Source organism: Pristiophorus japonicus, chromosome 9 (genome assembly GCF_044704955.1).
Source record: "Pristiophorus japonicus isolate sPriJap1 chromosome 9, sPriJap1.hap1, whole genome shotgun sequence".
Lineage (NCBI taxonomy): Eukaryota > Metazoa > Chordata > Chondrichthyes > Pristiophoridae > Pristiophorus > Pristiophorus japonicus.
The window spans coordinates 78,568,468-78,586,283 of NC_091985.1; the positions used below are offsets into that span (position 1 = coordinate 78,568,468).

Genomic DNA, 17,816 nt, shown 5'->3' on the forward strand with positions numbered 1-17,816 from the left:
AGCTAAGCTGTATTCCTGTGGATGTATATAATTTGAGAAATGAAGAAGGCCCCACTTGTCTTTAGTGTTACATTTTCATTACATAGAAAAGCTGTTTGAGGATTACAACTTGAAGCTTTGAAAATGAGCAACTGTGCAGTGACAAAGGCGAACCAGTGTCCGATAAAGCTACATGACTGTTGTGCAAAAAATAACTTTCTGATGTAGAATTTTACTCCCATCAACCTCTGTACCATCTGGCTCTGCATCCCAGCTTGTGCCTTTTGGTTGTCTGACTCGAGCATCCTCTATCTACCTATTTCTTCCCCCCCCTCCCCCCCCACCCCCTCATTGTATTAGTCCAAAATGTATGGCAGTTGTTGCATTTGAGAAACACTGAAGGCATGAAAAAAATAACTTGGTCTTAATTATTTAAATCTTTGTTTTCCAGGACTAGCTACACCTGTAGATCTGAAGTTAAAGCTGATCCCTATTCTGCAACACATGCATCATGATGCCACCCTCGCATCCAGCACCCGAGTCCTCCTTCAGCAACTAGTGGCATTATACCCTTCAACCAAGATGGTGGTAGTCACCCTACATACTTTTACGCAACTCGCTGCAGCTTCACTGGTTGATATCCCAAAGCAGGTAAGAGTCATCTTTCAAAGAGCCTTTATTCATTAGAAAACTTCTAGTACAGTTTATTTTGTGTATTTAATTAATTTAAATATTTATCAGTCTAATTCTAACATCTCAGCTGGGTTAATGGTAGGAAATCAAGGGCAGGTAACCTGACATTTTTTTTGTCCATTAAAATAAGTCAGCGCTGTTATCCACTGGGACTGCAGGAGCACTAAATTACAATATAAAATGAACCATTTTATTTTTTACAACTCCTTTTGCTGATCTTTGTACGGTTATTTTGCCAGCAGTGCAAACTGCACGTGACCTATTCAGCAATTGAGGATACACAAGTGTTGCGGGTTTATGGTATTAACTATGGCAAGGTGTCTCCCTTGCTGTAATTAGCACCAGCAGGCTTTTATGCATGGGATTTGCTGCAAGGCTGCCTTGAAATTTTTTAAAACCATATTGAGAAACCTAGTTGAATGACCATATCCCACCCATGATGCAGGACACGACTAAGATTGAAGCGAGTAGTTGAGAAGATGGGATAAATAGAGAAGCAATGGTTAGGTGATCAGAGTTCTGATTTAAAAGCCTGCAGAGTGCAGGAGGAAAGGAAGAATGATCTCTTTATTCTACAAACATGAGTAAAGACCCAAACAAACTGTTGTTTCACGCAAGTGGTTTGGTGATTTTGTAGACAATGAAACGCATTTGTGAAAATGTGTGTTGTATGCAAACTTTCCTTAGAATTTTGACACACTTTTTAAAGAAAGTATTGTGGTTTAAGATTGAAAATGTGGTATATTGTAGGCTGTGACTAATTTGTTATTTAATACTTTACCTTTGTGCTGAACAGATTCAGCTTTTGCTGCAATATTTGAAAGAAGACCCCAGAAAAGCTGTAAAGCGACTCTCTGTTCAGGATCTGAAATTGTTGGCTAACAAAACACCGCACATGTGGAGCAGAGATAACATTCAGGTACCGTCAGATTAAATCCAAGCATGAATGCGGAGAAATGATTGTCTGAATTAATTTGGCATAATGCTTTGAGGCGTCCTTAAGCAAACTGGGTTAAAGTTAGTTGTCCTAACCACGCACAGTCTCTCCTCTTGGCCAGATAATCCTTATAAAAGTTATTCATAAAATTCCTCGTTACCATGGCATAGAAAAATATACCTGTCACAAATGATGCCTAGTGTGAGCATTCTTTGTGCTTTGCTATACTTTTTTTTTGGTCTGGGTTTCAAGTCCTTCTGTGTTCTCTCCTTGGCCATGTTAACTATCTATGTCCTGGAGCAACAGCAAGATAAATGCTCGCTGGTGTGTACCAGTGCTATTGAGAACCAGTTACATCAGCAAGGCACATCAGCATGACTTGGGAATAATGCTTTCCACTTTCCCTCCTTTGTGCAGCTCAAACATGCTACCTCAGCAATCCCTGTCTTTTAATTGAAATTCAATAAACCCATTTTATTCCAAATAATTTAACTATTTTGTGACATTACCTCTCCAACATTATCAGACTGCTCATAGAATCATGCAGCAATGAAGGAGGCCATTCATGCCTGTGCTTGCTCTTTGAAAGAGCTGTACAATTAGTTCCAACTCCCGATCATAACAACTCACTGCATAAAGTAATTTCTCCGCACCTCCCCCCTGGTTCTTTTGTCAACAATTTTAAATCTGTGCCCTCTGGTTACCAGCCCTCCTGCCAGTGGAAACAGTTTCTGCTTAGTATCAAAACCCCTCATTATTTTGAACATCTTTATTAAATCTCCCCTAAGCCTTTTCTGCCCGAAGGGGAACAATCCCAGCTTCTCTAGTCTCCACATAACTGAAGTCCCATATTCTTGGTACCATTCTAGTAAATTTCTTCTCCATTATCTCCAAAGACATGGCATCCTTCCTAAAGTGTGGAGCCCAAAATTGGACACAATACTCCAGCTGGGACATAACCAGTCTTTCATAAAGGTTTACCATAATTTCCTTTCTTTTATACTTTATGCCTCTTTATATACATATAAAGGCAAGAATTCCATATGCTTTTTTAACCACTTTATCAACTTGTTCTGCCACCTTCAAAGATTTGTGCGTGTGAACCTCCAGGTCTCTCTGTTCCTGCACCCCCTTTAATATTGTACCGTTTAGTTTATATTGTTTCTCCTCATTTTTCCTTTCAGAATCCATCACTTCACATTTCTCTGCATTAAATTTCATTTTTCTGCTCATTTCAGCAGTCTGTCTTTCTGAAGTCTGTTGCTCTCCTCTTCGCTGTATACTACGTTTCCAAGATTTGTGGCATCTGCAAACTTTGAATTGATGCCCCCTATACCCAAGTCCAAATCATTAATATATATCAAAAAGAGCAGTAGTCCAAATACCAACGTTGAGGGGACACCACTGTACACTTCCCTCCAGTCTGAAAAACACCAGTTTATCACAACTTTGCTTTCCATCTATTAGCCAATTTTGTAATCAGGCTGCCAATTGCCCTTATAATCCTATGGACTTCAATTTTCCTAACCAGTCTATTATGTGGGACTTTATCTAATGCCTTTGAAAAGTCTGTATGCACAACATAAAACCGTATTACCCTTAACACCCTCTTGTTATTTCAACTCCTCCAACATCAAGTGTTGGATATCCGAGTTACACTTTCCTCCAACATCTTTAAACCCCATCCTACAGTCTCAATTCCCTTGCCATTGATTCCATTCTTTGTTTCTCAGTCATAATTTTGATGTTCTGTCCAACCATGAGCTGAGCTTTAAACTCCACATCCTTTCCAGTGCCAAGACTGCTTATTTCCCCTTGTTTAACATTGCCTGCTTTAATCCCTCCACTCTTGTGCATGCCTTTGTCACCTCCAGACTCAAATAGTTGACCATGTTCTTGCTGGCCTGCCAGTCTCATCCATAAACTCCAACTTGTCCAAAGCTCCGCTGTATGCATCATGTCCCACACTAAGTGTTAGACATCCATATCTAGCATCTTTTTTGGGAGAACCATCACTACAAGGGCTGCAGTGATTCATGGAGAAAGCTCCGCACCATCTTCTCAGAACAACTAAGGATGAACAAAAAATGTGTCCTTGTCAATGTCACTCACATCTTGAGTACAAGCCCCCTTCTGACCCATCACCCCCATCCTCCCTGAACTACACTGGCTCCCTGTATTCAACTGCGTTAAATTCAAAATCCTTGTCCTTGCCTATAAATCGCCATTGCTGTTGCTTCACCCTATCGCTGCAATCTGGTCCAGCTTTGTGTTCCCTTTCAAACATTTTGTTCTGGGCTTCTATGCATTCGCCATCCCTTTGCCCCACTATTGGTGGCAGAGTTTTCAATTGCCTCCGTTGTACTCTTTTGAACTCCCTGTTTAAACCTCAGCACTTCTTCACCTTTTTAAAATCCTCCAATCTCCATATGTTTGACCAAGATTTTGATTACCCATCCTAGTCTCGCCCTTTCTATGCTGAGTGTTTGTTTTCCTAAAGTTATTTCTGAAGAGCTTTGGGGTATTTCTTCATGTAAAAGTTACTTTATAAATGCAAGTTGCTTTTGTTACATGTACCAATTTTTACTGATTATATCACAAAGAATAGAAACATAGAAAATAGGTGCAGGAGTAGACCATTCGGCCCTTCGAGCTTGCACCACTAGTCAATAAGATCATGGCTGATCATTCACCTCAGCACAGCTTTCTTTCCATACGCCTTGATCCCTTTAGTCATAAACGTCATATCTAACTCCCTCTTGAATATATCTAACAAACTGGCATCAACAACTCTCTGCGGTAGGGAATTCCACAGGTTAACAACTCTCTGAGTGAAGAAGTTTCTCCTCATCCCGGTCCAAAATGGCTTACCTCTTATCCTTCGACTGTGATCCCTGGTTCTGGACTTCCCCAACATCGGGAACATTCTTCCTGCATCTAACCTGTCCAATCCCGTCAGAATTTTATGCTTCAATGAGATCCCCTCTCATTCTTCTAAACTCCAATGAATACAGGCCCAGTCGATCCAGTCTCTCCTCATATGTCAGTCCTGCCATCCCGGGAATCAGTCTGGTGAACCTTCGCTGCACTCCCTCAATAGCGAGAATGCCCTTCCTCAGATTAGGAGACCAAAACTGAGCACAACATTCCAGGTGAGGCCTCACCAAGGCCCTGTACAACTGCAATAAGCCCTCCCTGCTCCTATACTCAAATCCCCTAGCTATGAAGGCTAACATGCCATTTGCGTTCTTCACCACCTGCTGTACCTGCATGCCAACTTTCAATGACTGATGTACCATGACACCCAAGTCTCGTTGCACCTCCCCTTTTCCTAATCTGCCGCCATTCAGATAATATTCTGCCTTTGTGTTTTTGCCACCACAGTGAATAACCTCACATTTATCCACATTATACTGCATCTGCCATGCATTTGCCCACTCACCTAACCTGTCCAAGTCACCCTGCAGCCTCTTAGCGTCCTCTTCACAGCTCACACCGCCACCTAGCTTAGTGTCATCCGCAAACTTGGAGATATTAGACTCAATTCCTTCATCTAAATCATTGATGTATGTTGTAAAGAGCTGGGTCCCAGCACTGAGCCCTGCGGCACCCTACTAGTCACTGCCTGCCATTTTGAAAAGGACCCGTTCATCCCGACTCTCTGCTTCATGTCTGACAACCAGTTCTCTATTCATGTCAATACATTACCCCCAATACCATGTGCTTTAATTGTGCACACCAATCTCTTGTGTGGGACCTTGTCAAAAGCCTTTTGAAAGTCCAAATACACCACATCCATGGTTCTCCCTTGTCCACTCTACTAGTTCCATCCTCAAAAAATTCTGGAAGATTTGTCAAACATGATTTCCCTTTCATAAATCCACGCTGACTTGGACCGATCCTGTCACTGCTTTGCAAATGCGCTGCTATTTCATCTTTAATAATTGATTCCAACATTTTCCCCACTACTGATGTCAGGCTAACCGGTCTATAATTCCCTGTTTTCTCTCTCCTCTTTTTTAAAAAGTGGTGTTACATTAGCTACTCTCCAGTACATAGGAACTGATCCAGAGTCAATAGACTGTTGGAAAATGATCACCAATGCATCCACTATTTCTAGGGCCACTTCCTTAAGTACTCTGGGATGTAGACTATCAGGCCCTGGGGATTTATCAGCCTTCAATCCCATCAATTTCCCTAACACAATTTCCTGACGAATAAGAATTTCCTTCAGTTCCTTCTTCTCGCTAGACTCTCGGTCCCCTAGTATTTCCAGAAGGTTATTTGTGTCTTCCTTCGTGAAGATAGAACCAAAGTATTTGTTCAATTGGTCTGCCATTTCTTTGTTCCCAATTATAAATTCACCTGATTCTGACTGCAAGGGACTTACATTTGTCTTCACTAATCTTTTTCTCTTCACATATCTATAGAAGCTTTTGCAGTCTGTTTTTATGTCCCCAGCAAGCTTCCTCTCATACTCTATTTCCCCCCTCCTAATTAAACCCTTTGTCCTCCTCTGAATTCTAAATTTCTCCCAGTCCTCAGGTTTGCTGCTTTTTCTGGCCAATTTATATGCCTCTTCCTTGGATCTAACACTATCCTTAATTTCCCTTGTTAGCCACGGTTGAGCCACCTTCCCCATTTTATTTTTACTCCAGACAGGGATGTGCAATTGTTGAAGTTCATCCATGTGATCTTGAAATGTTTGCCATTGCCAATCCACCGTCAACCCTTTAAGTATCATTCGCCAGTCTATCCTAGCCAATTCACGTCTCGTACCATCGATGTTACCTTTCCTTACGTTCAGGACCCTAGTCTCTGAATGAACTGTGTCACTCTCCATCTTAAAGAATTCTACCATATTATGGTCACTCTTCCCCAAGGGGCCTCGCACAAGATTGTTAATTAATCCTTTCTCATTACACATCACCCAGTCTCGGATGGCCAGCCCTCTAGTTGGTTCCTCGACATACTGGTCTAGAAAACCATCACTAATACACTCCAGGAAATCCTTCTCCACCGTATTGCAACCAGTTTGGTTAGCGCAATCTATATGTAGATTAAAGTCATCCATGATAACTGCTGTTCCTTTATTGCACGCATCCCTAATTTCTTGCTTGATGCTGTCCCCAACCTCACTACTACTGTTTGGTGGTCTGTACACAACTCCCACTAGCGTTTTCTGCCCTTTTGGTATTCCGCAGCTCTACCCATACAGATTCCACATCGCCCAAGCTAATGTCCTTCCTTACTATTGCGTTAATTTCCTCTTTAACCAGCAACGCTACCCCACCTCCTTTTCCTTTCTGTCTATCCTTCCTGAATGTTTGAATACCCCTTGATGTTGAGTTCCCAGCCTTGGTCACCCTGGAGCCATGTCTCCGTAATCCCAATTATATCATATTCGTTAATAGCTGCCTGCGCAGTTAATTCGTCCACCTTATTACAAATACTCCTCGTATTGAGGCACAGAGCCTTCAGGCTTGTCTTTTTAGCACACTTTGTCCCTTTAGAATTTTGCTGTAATGTGGCCCTTTTTGATTTTTGCCTTGGGTTTCTCTGTCCTCCATTTTTACTTTTCTTCTTTCTATCTTTTGCTTCTGCCCCCATTTTACTGTCATCTGTCTCCCTGCATAGGTTCCCATCCCCCTGCCATATTAGTTTACCCCCTCCCCAACAGCACTAGCAAACACTCCCCCCTAGGACATGGGTTCCGGTCCTGCCCAGGTGCAGACCGTCCGGTTTGTAGTGGTCCCACCTCCCCCAGAACCGTTTCCAATGCCCCAGAAATTTGAATCCCTCCCTCCTGCACCACTCTTCAAGCCACGTATTCATCTTGACTATCCTGCTATTTCTACTCTGACTAGCACGTGGCACTGGTAGCAATCCTGAGATTACTACCTTTGAGGGCCTGCTTTTTAATTTAACTCCTAGCTCCCTAAATTCAGCTTGAAGGACCTCATCCTGTTTTTTACCAATATCGTTGGTACCAAAATTCAGCTTTAGGTTTGATGCTTGATAGAGTATTAACATTAATTCAGTTACAGCAGTGTTTTGAGAAGGGATTGTTCAGTATGGGTAATGATTTATAATTAACCAGCTATTTTGATAACTTATACCTTTACAAATAAATAAAAATTACTTGAGGCTTAAACATGTTAAAAGACATAAGGTCACAAGTTGGGTTTGGATGAAGAAGGCCCTTCAGCCCATTTGATCTCATCCTTCCAAAATTCCAAATCTGTTCTCTTCTCATTACAACATCTAGCTGTTTATTAAATGACATGTCTTCAACCACACTTCCTGAGGACATAATAGTAACTTTATTTTTCTATTCCCTGTATAGTCACTGTGTGAATGTGCTCTTCAGAGCCCTTACGACAGTTTGAAATTGGGTACACTTTCTGTTTTGTCCACACTCTCGGGAACTATAGCTATGAAACAGTACTACTATAATTCACAAGGTAAGGCCAATGACACTTTTAGCTTTTCATCATCACTGACTTTAATCAGCTGTGTGAGATTGCGTTCTTCTATGACGCAGTTCTGAGTCGATTATTTTCTAAAGCTGTAATTGTGGCAAAGGAAACTTCCCTTTGATGCATGCTACTAATGAATAGGTCAGATGGACCAAGTTCCATCTCCTAAAGCATGTCCTCCTAACATTTGTCCAACAGCAAGCAATACAGTCCCCACCACTTAGGTGTCAGCTAGTGGCTCAGTGGGTAGCACACTCGCCTCTGAGTCAGAAGGTTGTTGGTTCAAGTCCCACTCCAGGGATTTCAGCACACATATCTATGTTGACACTCGAGGAAGTGCTGCAGTGTTGGAGGTGCCGTTTTTTAGATGAGACATTAAGCAGAGACCCCGTCTGCTCTCTCAGGTGGATGTAAACGATCCCATGGTACTATTTTGAAGAAAAGCAGGGGAGTTATCCTGGCCAATATTTATCCCTCAATCAACATAACAAAAACAGATATTCTGGTCATTTTCACATTGTTGATTGTAGGAACTTGCTGTACACAAATTGGCTGCTGCCATTCCCACATTACAAGAGTGACTACACTCCAAAAGTACTGTTGGCCGTAAAGTGTTTGAGACGTCCGGTGGTCGTGAAAGGCGCTGTATAAATCCAAATCTTTCTTTAAAACATCCATGTTTAAAATGGGCAGTCACTTCAACAGCCAAAATGTGATGATCATTAGCCATTTGTATTGGCTCCAGTTTCAAAGTTGCTGGCTATAGCATCTGAAGTGCTCCATTTATTTTGGATGTGCTTGATCACTCATGTCAAGAGTTCACAGACAGCTATTAGCACAGAATCGATCGGTTTCATCAAGGTTGGAGCTAGAGCAACAGTTAGTGTTAAAAGTTGGGCAGTTACTACGCATGCTTACATTTAAAGTTAACATTTTTTTGTTCTCTGTCAATGGTCCACACATTTATACAACTAACTCAGGTGATAAAAGGCACAACCCAAACAGATTCAAATAATAAAAATAATTTAATTCATAATGGTTTTGCAAAAGTCTGCCGCTTTCCCTATCTGGTCAACGCGTATAATAAATTGACGACGACAGCACTCTTAAAGGGCCCACTGCGGTGTAAACCATGTTGAGGAAATTCTCGGAGATTTCCTGCCTGGACCATTCTACCCTCCAGAGCCAAGGATGAAGCTGTGGCTGTGCAGAGAACAGCAGACCCAAAGCATAAGAATGACAATGAAACAAAGACGAGAAAAAATTATTTTAAGAGATTTTTAAAAAAGACAATGCATGGAGAAGTAGTAAACTCAATCAAATTATGAAGCCCATCAATCAGTGTATCTTCTAGTGGTGTCATTGTTAGAATCTATCAGCCAATAACTTATAGTGCTACCACATTATACTGACCATTGCGTATAACGAACAAATTGGGTTCGCACGAGCGCGGCCTCTTAGCGGTGGGGACTGTACTGTTAAATAAATCTTTGGAAGTTGGAGCGATTGTTGCTTCATGTGAGGCCAAAGGTTCTTGGTTGTAAGATTTCTCACTGTTAATGAATTCCTCAGAGTGTTAATGGGGGCCCCGAATCATTAGTGTTAAGATTGTAAGTACCAGTGTTCCAGTTGTAAAATCTGGTTGTATCGCTGAAGCTTTTCTTAATACCGCTGGTTTGAAATTTCCAAGTATGAGAGAAAGTAATTTTGGTTCTTTGGGTGTTCAGTGATGGATATGGGACTGAGCCATACACCTCAGGAATGTCCTAGGTTCAATCCCAATTCGTTTTGAGCCAAAAATAAAGCTACTGCAAAAGTGCATGGACTGGCGGGCATTTTTGCCGATCGACCTCTTTTGTATTGCACAAGTGCAAAACAATCCCTTTTAAACTCCCTGGTCCATACTCCCCCAGCCAATGTTGCCGTATAAAGATGGCCTTCAGTGGGCAGTTGGTTTGCTGAAGACGGCATTTTCAGGGATACTTGTGACTCGGCAAAATAGTGAAGCGAATGACAGTAAGAACAGGAAACCTGGAGAAGATAAGTAGAAAAAAAATCATGACTTTTCAGAGTTGAATCATGGGATTGTGATTGGGCTAAATTTTCATTAAAAATCCCGCGTCTCACAATTAATTCACGAGAGTTGGCATTATTGGAGATGCTCAATTAGCCTTAGTGACCTTGGACGAGGGAGGAGCAAAATCAGCATATTTTATACTCCCAACAGCTTTTTTTGGACCCCTTCTGGAAAATCTGTGTATTTGACAATGGAAAGCACACAGCCAGTTTGTTAACCGTCACTGTCTCGGCTCACATATGAAGGTTGGGGGCCTGTTGGGTGAGCTCCAGGAGGTTACCCGACTGCGGTGCAACTTTACTCCAGGATCGGTCAGGGCAATGGGAAGACAATGAGGGAGGGGAAAATGTTTCTTCACTGTTGCTGTTTTAAAATGATCATTAACCTCTGTCTAGGTAGTTAATGAATTTAGGTTTTCTCTGTTACCCAAATGAGTGACCCATCCACTTGGAATTTTTTTGCTTTTTTCCTTTGATCCGGAAGTACATAATTACAGCACAACATACATTTAGTGGCTTATAGCACCCACTTTCAAAGAATTCCATGTGGTAGTCCAGCTGTATGTTGACAAAATATCACTGAAATTGGTAATCTACTTTATTTATAGAAATGAATATTTGATAGCTACGCTGTAGTGAATTTGGCTGCAAGTGGCAAAAGCAGTTTGAGGATTAAACTCAAAGCTCTTAACCTGCTTATTTTATGTAAATACATAATTGGACTGCCTTATTTGTATGCTATGTGATTGAAATATGAATGCAGCTAATGCTATTTGCATTTCTCCCCATTTAAAAGGAAATGCTACTGCTCCAGTACATCCCGGTGACCTAATAAAACTTGCACAAGAGTGCTGTTACCATAGCAATTGTGCAATTGCAGCCCACAGTGTTACTGTTCTGACAAACGTAGCTTCCTGCTTGGAGAAAGGTAATCTTGAAAAGATGAATGTTAGGGGTTATATTTCTCTGGATTGATTGCAATGAGTTTTACAAGGTCTTTGTGCCAAATCTAGGTTGAATAAATATTTTGTATCTCAATAATAAAACACGGTGGGGGTGGAGGCAATGGAAACAAATTAAGCTCCCCTCTCCATGGAATTATCAATTGAGAAAGTTCTGAAAATCATTCAAAAAGCTATGATTAAATTTCAGAATCTAAATTAGAGATGAAGTCATTGGCATAGTGATTTATAATGAGTCGGACCTGTAAGTGATGATGCCATTTATAGTGACATTTACACGGTCGAAAGTTGACAAACCACAGAATCTACATTTTAGTTTTAGACTATGAAGGAAATAATTCATGATTATTGGTGGCCGAAATCAACTATGAAGGCTTTGGTATAAGAGTGAGATAAATTCTGTATTGAATATTCTGTTTACACTCCAGATCTGGTATAAGATTAACATAAAATGCTATGTTTTTGTTACTAATGTTGACTATAAAGTGGAAATATCACTATTGAAGGTGGGTAAAGGGTGCTTTAATACTGTCCATAGTTTTAATATTCCTTTACCGCTCCCTTGAAAATTTTGTTACGACAAATGCGTTGAATGATGGAAGTTATGGACAGATGCAGCCCTAACATCCATATCTAAATAACCTGTCAGGGAGCTTGTTTAAATTTCTAGCTCCATGAGTCAGTGGCACTCAATGCTACAAATAAACATGAACCAGCATGCAACTTTACCTCCAAGTGCCAATAATACGAATGTGCTCTTAAGTTTCTTCCATAACCTTACTTTAAGATGTATTTTGTTACAGTACTAATAAATATCAGATTTGAAATATAAACTAGCTGCTTCAAAAAATAATTAAAAAAAAAAAAATTGATCTCCTGTGCCTTTGCTCGTGGACAAACATTTTCAAAAATTATAAAGCAGAATATTAAACATTTACCATGTATTGTTATTGGAAAATATATTATTGAAAAATATCCAGCAATATTTGGCTTGCAATTCTCAGTTTACTTTTGAACTGAATATAATTATCTCTGTTGTGATCCTTTCTATTGTTTATCCAAAATTATATTTATCTTTGTATTTAACAACCTGTGCTTATATTTTTAATTTACATACTTGCCTGTTAACAGCATGGATTTTGATTCAAATATATTTGATTTTTTTTTTTATTGAAGGAATCAGTAGTTCATTGTACCTCTCTTCCTCCTTAAGATGCTCCTCAAAATCTGCCTCTTTGACCAAGCTTTTGGTCATCTGACCGAATTTCTCCTTAAGTGGCTTGGTGTCATGTTTTGTTTTGTAATGCTCCTGTGAAGTGCCTTGGGACGTTTTACTATGTTAAAGGCACTATATGAATGCAAAGTATTTTTTAAAAGAAACAGAGGGAAGTGCTCAAGTTGATAAGGCTCGACGAGGAGTAAGGCCAAACTGGGGATATTTGAAGCCCAGAGTTAAGCATGGGAAGATGTCTGGCCAGAAAGCAACAGGGGGTGTCGGATCAAATTAAGCAGAAGACACTAGGATCAGATTAGAGATTGAGAGGGAGTAACAATGACTTGCGTGATGGCTTCTGAAAAGTTGTAATCTGGTTGCATGGTTACATTGCATTGGCCTCACTATGGGCCCAAGTTTCGGGCCGCGCCGGACCTGGACGCCCATTTTTTGCGCCAGACAGTGCGCCTAAAAAAAAACTTGCCTATTCTCCGGCTCCCTGCAGGTCCTCTGGAGCTGGGCATGGCGCAGCACGAGCTGTAGGGGCGGAGCCAGGTCCCTGCGCTGAAAACAGTGCCGGGACCTCGGCACATGCGCGCTACAGTGCATGTGCAGTAGCTCCAGGCGCCCAAAACTGTGGGAGGAGCCCGAAGCACGCAGCCCCGAGCCCTGGCCGAATGGCATCACTGGGGCTGCGTGGATAAGGCTCCTCCTACCCGACCAGACCCCAGCTCCCCCCACCCCCCGCCGAGACCGCGCCACCTACGTGTAAATCCAGCCCGAAGTCTTGGGCCCGGCTGTTCAGCCTCCTTCTTTCCCTTCCCCCCCCCCCCCCCACCCTCCTCTCTCTTTCCTTCCTTCCCCCCCCCCTCCTCTCTCCTTCCTTTCTTCCCTCCCTCCCTCCTCTCTCCTTCCTTCCTTCAACCTCCCCCTCCTCTCTCCTTCCTTCCCTCCCTCCCTCCCTCCTCTCCCTTCCCTCCCTCCCTCCTCTCCTTCCCTCCCTCCCTCCTCTCTCCTTCCCTCCCTCCCTCCTCTCTCCTTCCCTCCCTCCTTCCTCTCTCCTTCCCTCCCTCCTTCCTCTCCTTCCCTCCCTCCTTCCTCTCCTTCCCTCCCTCCTCTCTCCTTCCCTACCTCCCTCCTCTCTCCTTCCTTCCTTCCCTCCCTCCCTACCTCCTCTCTCCTTCCCTCCCTCCCCTCTCCCTCCCTCCCTCCCTCCTCTCTCCCTCCCTCCCTCCCTCCTCTCTCCTTCCCTCCCTCCCTCCTCTCTCCTTCCCTCCCTCCCTCCTCTCTCCTTCCCTCCCTCCCTCCTCTCTCCTTCCCTCCCTCCTTCCTCTCCTTCCCTCCCTCCTCTCTCCTTCCCTACCTCCCTCCTCTCTCCCTTCCTTCCTTCCCTCCCTCCCTACCTCCTCTCTCCTTCCCTCCCTCCCTCCTCTCTCCTTCCCTCCCTCCCTCCCTCCTCTCTCCTTCCCTCCCTCCCTCCCTCCTCTCTCCTTCCCTCCCTCCCTCCCTCCTCTCTCCTTCCCTCCCTCCCTCCTCTCTCCTTCCCTCCCTCCCTCCTCTCTCCTTCCCTCCCTCCTTCCTCTCCTTCCCTACCTCCCTCCTCTCTCCTTCCCTCCCTCCTTCCTCTCTCCTTCCCTCCCTCCCTCCCTCCTCTCTCCTTCCCTCCCTCCCTCCTCTCTCCTTCCTTCACTCCCTCCCTCCTCTCTCCTTCCTTCACTCCCTCCCTCCTCTCTCCTTCCTTCACTCCCTCCCTCCTCTCTCCTTCCTTCACTCCCTCCCTCCTCGCTCCTTTCTTCACTCCCTCCCTCCTCGCTCCTTCCTTCACTCCCTCCCTCCTCGCTCCTTCCTTCACTCCCTCCCTCCTCGCTCCTTCCTTCACTCCCTCCCTCCTCGCTCCTTCCTTCACTCCCTCCCTCCTCGCTCCTTCCTTCACTCCCTCCCTCCTCGCTCCTTCCTTCACTCCCTCCCTCCTCGCTCCTTCCTTCACTCCCTCCCTCCTCGCTCCTTCCTTCACTCCCTCCCTCCTCGCTCCTTCCTTCACTCCCTCCCTCCTCGCTCCTTCCTTCACTCCCTCCCTCCTCGCTCCTTCCTTCACTCCCTCCCTCCTCGCTCCTTCCTTCACTCCCTCCCTCCTCGCTCCTTCCTTCACTCCCTCCCTCCTCGCTCCTTCCTTCACTCCCTCCCTCCTCGCTCCTTCCTTCACTCCCTCCCTCCTTGCTCCTTCCTTCACTCCCTCCCTCCTCGCTCCTTCCTTCACTCCCTCCCTCCTCTTCCCGACCCCCCTCCCCCTCCTCCTCTTCCCGACCCCCCTCCTCCTCCTCTTTCCGACCCCCCTCCTCCTCCTCTTTCCGACCCCCCTCCTCCTCCTCTTTCCGACCCCCCTCCTCCTCCTCTTCCCGACCCCCCTCCTCCTCCTCTTCCCGACCCCCCTCCTCCTCCTCTTCCCGACCCCCCTCCTCCTCCTCTTCCCGACCCCCCTCCTCCTCCTCTTCCCGACCCCCCCCTCCTCCTCTTCCCGACCCCCCTCCTCCTCTTCCCGACCCCGACCCCCCTCCCCCTCCTCCTCTTCCCGACCCCCCTCCCCCTCCTCCTCTTCCCGACCCCCCTCCCCCTCCTCCTCTTCCCGACCCCCCTCCCCCTCCTCCTCTTCCCGATCCCGACCCCCCTCCTCCTCCTCCTCTTCCCGACCCCGACCCCCCTCCCCCTCCTCCTCTTCCCGACCCCCCCTCCTCCTCCTCTTGCCGACCCCCCCTCCTCCTCCTCTTGCCGACCCCCCCTCCTCCTCCTCTTGCCGACCCCCCCTCCTCCTCCTCTTGCCGACCCCCCCTCCTCCTCCTCTTGCCGACCCCCCCTCCTCCTCCTCTTGCCGACCCCCCCTCCTCCTCCTCTTGCCGACCCCCCCTCCTCCTCCTCTTGCCGACCCCCCCTCCTCCTCCTCTTGCCGACCCCCCCTCCTCCTCCTCTTGCCGACCCCCCCTCCTCCTCCTCTTGCCGACCCCCCCTCCTCCTCCTCTTGCCGACCCCCCCTCCTCCTCCTCTTGCCGACCCCCCCTCCTCCTCCTCTTGCCGACCCCCCCTCCTCCTCCTCTTGCCGACCCCCCCTCCTCCTCCTCTTGCCGACCCCCCCTCCTCCTCCTCTTGCCGACCCCCCCTCCTCCTCCTCTTGCCGACCCCCCCTCCTCCTCCTCTTGCCGACCCCCCCTCCTCCTCCTCTTGCCGACCCCCCCTCCTCCTCCTCTTGCCGACCCCCCCTCCTCCTCCTCTTGCCGACCCCCCTCCTCCTCCTCTTGCCGACCCCCCCTCCTCCTCCTCTTGCCGACCCCCCCTCCTCCTCCTCTTGCCGACCCCCCCTCCTCCTCCTCTTGCCGACCCCCCCTCCTCCTCCTCTTGCCGACCCCCCCTCCTCCTCCTCTTGCCGACCCCCCCTCCTCCTCCTCTTGCCGACCCCCCCTCCTCCTCCTCTTGCCGACCCCCCCTCCTCCTCCTCTTGCCGACCCCCCCTCCTCCTCCTCTTGCCGACCCCCCTCCTCCTCCTCTTGCCGACCCCCCCTCCTCCTCCTCTTGCCGACCCCCCCTCCTCCTCCTCTTGCCGACCCCCCCTCCTCCTCCTCTTGCCGACCCCCCCTCCTCCTCCTCTTGCCGACCCCCCCTCCTCCTCCTCTTGCCGACCCCCCCTCCTCCTCCTCTTGCCGACCCCCCCTCCTCCTCCTCTTGCCGACCCCCCCTCCTCCTCCTCTTGCCGACCCCCCCTCCTCCTCCTCTTGCCGACCCCCCTCCTCCTCCTCTTGCCGACCCCCCTCTCCCCCCTCCTCCTCCTCTTGCCGACCCCCCCTCCTCCTCCTCTTGCCGACTCCTCCTCCTCTTGCCGACCCCCCCTCCTCCTCCTCTTGCCGACCCCCCCTCCTCCTCCTCTTGCCGACCCCCCCTCCTCCTCCTCTTGCCGACCCCCCCTCCTCCTCCTCCTTGCCGACCCCCCCTCCTCCTCCTCTTGCCGACCCCCCCTCCTCCTCCTCTTGCCGACCCCCCCTCCTCCTCCTCTTGCCGACCCCCCCATCTCCTCCTCTTGCCGACCCCCCCTCCTCCTCCTCTTGCCGACCCCCCCTCCTCCTCCTCTTGCCGACCCCCCCTCCTCCTCCTCTTGCCGACCCCCCCTCCTCCTCCTCTTGCCGACCCCCCCTCCTCCTCCTCTTGCCGACCCCCCCTCCTCCTCCTCTTGCCGACCCCCCTCCTCCTCCTCTTGCCGACCCCCCCTCCTCCTCCTCTTGCCGACCCCCCTCCTCCTCCTCTTGCCGACCCCCCCTCCTCCTCCTCTTGCCGACCCCCCCTCCTCCTCCTCTTGCCGACCCCCCCTCCTCCTCCTCTTGCCGACCCCCCCTCCTCCTCCTCTTGCCGACCCCCCCTCCTCCTCCTCTTGCCGACCCCCCCTCCTCCTCCTCTTGCCGACCCCCCCTCCTCCTCCTCTTGCCGACCCCCCCTCCTCCTCCTCTTGCCGACCCCCCCTCCTCCTCCTCTTGCCGACCCCCCCTCCTCCTCCTCTTGCCACCCCCCCCTCCTCCTCCTCTTGCCGACCCCCCCTCCTCCTCCTCTTCCCGACCCCCCCTCCTCCTCCTCTTCCCGACCCCCCTCCTCCTCCTCTTCCCGACCCCCCCTCCTCCTCCTCTTCCCGACCCCCCTCCTCCTCCTCCTCCTTCCCGACCCCCCTCCTCCTCCTCCTTCCCGACCCCCCTCCTCCTCCTCCTCTTCCCGACCCCGACCCCCCTCCCCTCTAAGTTAGTTTGGAGTAAGTTTTCACTGCCTAAACTTTGAAAACAGATGTAAGTGGCCGGACACGCCCCCTTTTGAAAAAAAAATTCTGTTCCAAAGTGAAACTGTTCTAACTGACTAGAACTGGAGCAAACTAAATGCCGAGAATTCAAATTTCTAAGATACTCCATTCTAAACCAGTTGCTCCAAAAAAACAGGAGCAACTCAGGCCGAAACTTGACCCCTATGTTTGGGCTCTTTGTGTATGAGTTGATATGGAGGCTCAATGGCTGGTGCAATGCAGTTCTTTGGTTCAGAAAGTCAGAACTTAGCTGGTCCTTGAAATATCTACGATGGGTATTCCAAAGTCGGGGATGTTCTTGAATCCTACTGGGGTGTAGTCAGGAATTGTATGTGGGGTAGGGAGTGGGAAAGAGGTTGAGAGTTAATTGGAGCAATCAAAGGATGAGAGAGATGATTGTATAGGTAAATTTTATTTTTTCTGAACTTTTTATCTTGTTATAACATTTATTTTTAGCAGTATAGAGTGGGCTGGGTGTAGTACTGTCATAGCACTAACCGGCAGAATTTGAATGCGATTTGGGCGGCGGGGTGGAATTATAATTGTGAAAGATTTTGCACAAATTAGAAAGGAGAAAAACAGACTTAAATCCTAACCAATGAGGTGGAAGCAAATTGACCAATGGCTTGTTGGACACCAGAAATGTTGTTAT

At 47.3% G+C, this 17,816-nt stretch overlaps 1 protein-coding gene across 2 annotated transcripts in view; it reads left to right on the top strand.

Moving 5' to 3' along the window:
- Positions 1-17,816, top strand: part of ints7 (integrator complex subunit 7) — a 79,256-nt gene that overhangs the window by 22,830 nt on the left and 38,610 nt on the right. For both annotated transcript variants that reach the window (XM_070889510.1, XM_070889511.1), the window contains 4 exons: positions 431-630; positions 1,469-1,591; positions 7,956-8,073; positions 10,961-11,092. In XM_070889510.1, coding sequence (XP_070745611.1) covers positions 431-630; positions 1,469-1,591; positions 7,956-8,073; positions 10,961-11,092 — 573 coding nt within the window. The remainder of the gene's footprint in view (positions 1-430; positions 631-1,468; positions 1,592-7,955; positions 8,074-10,960; positions 11,093-17,816) is intronic.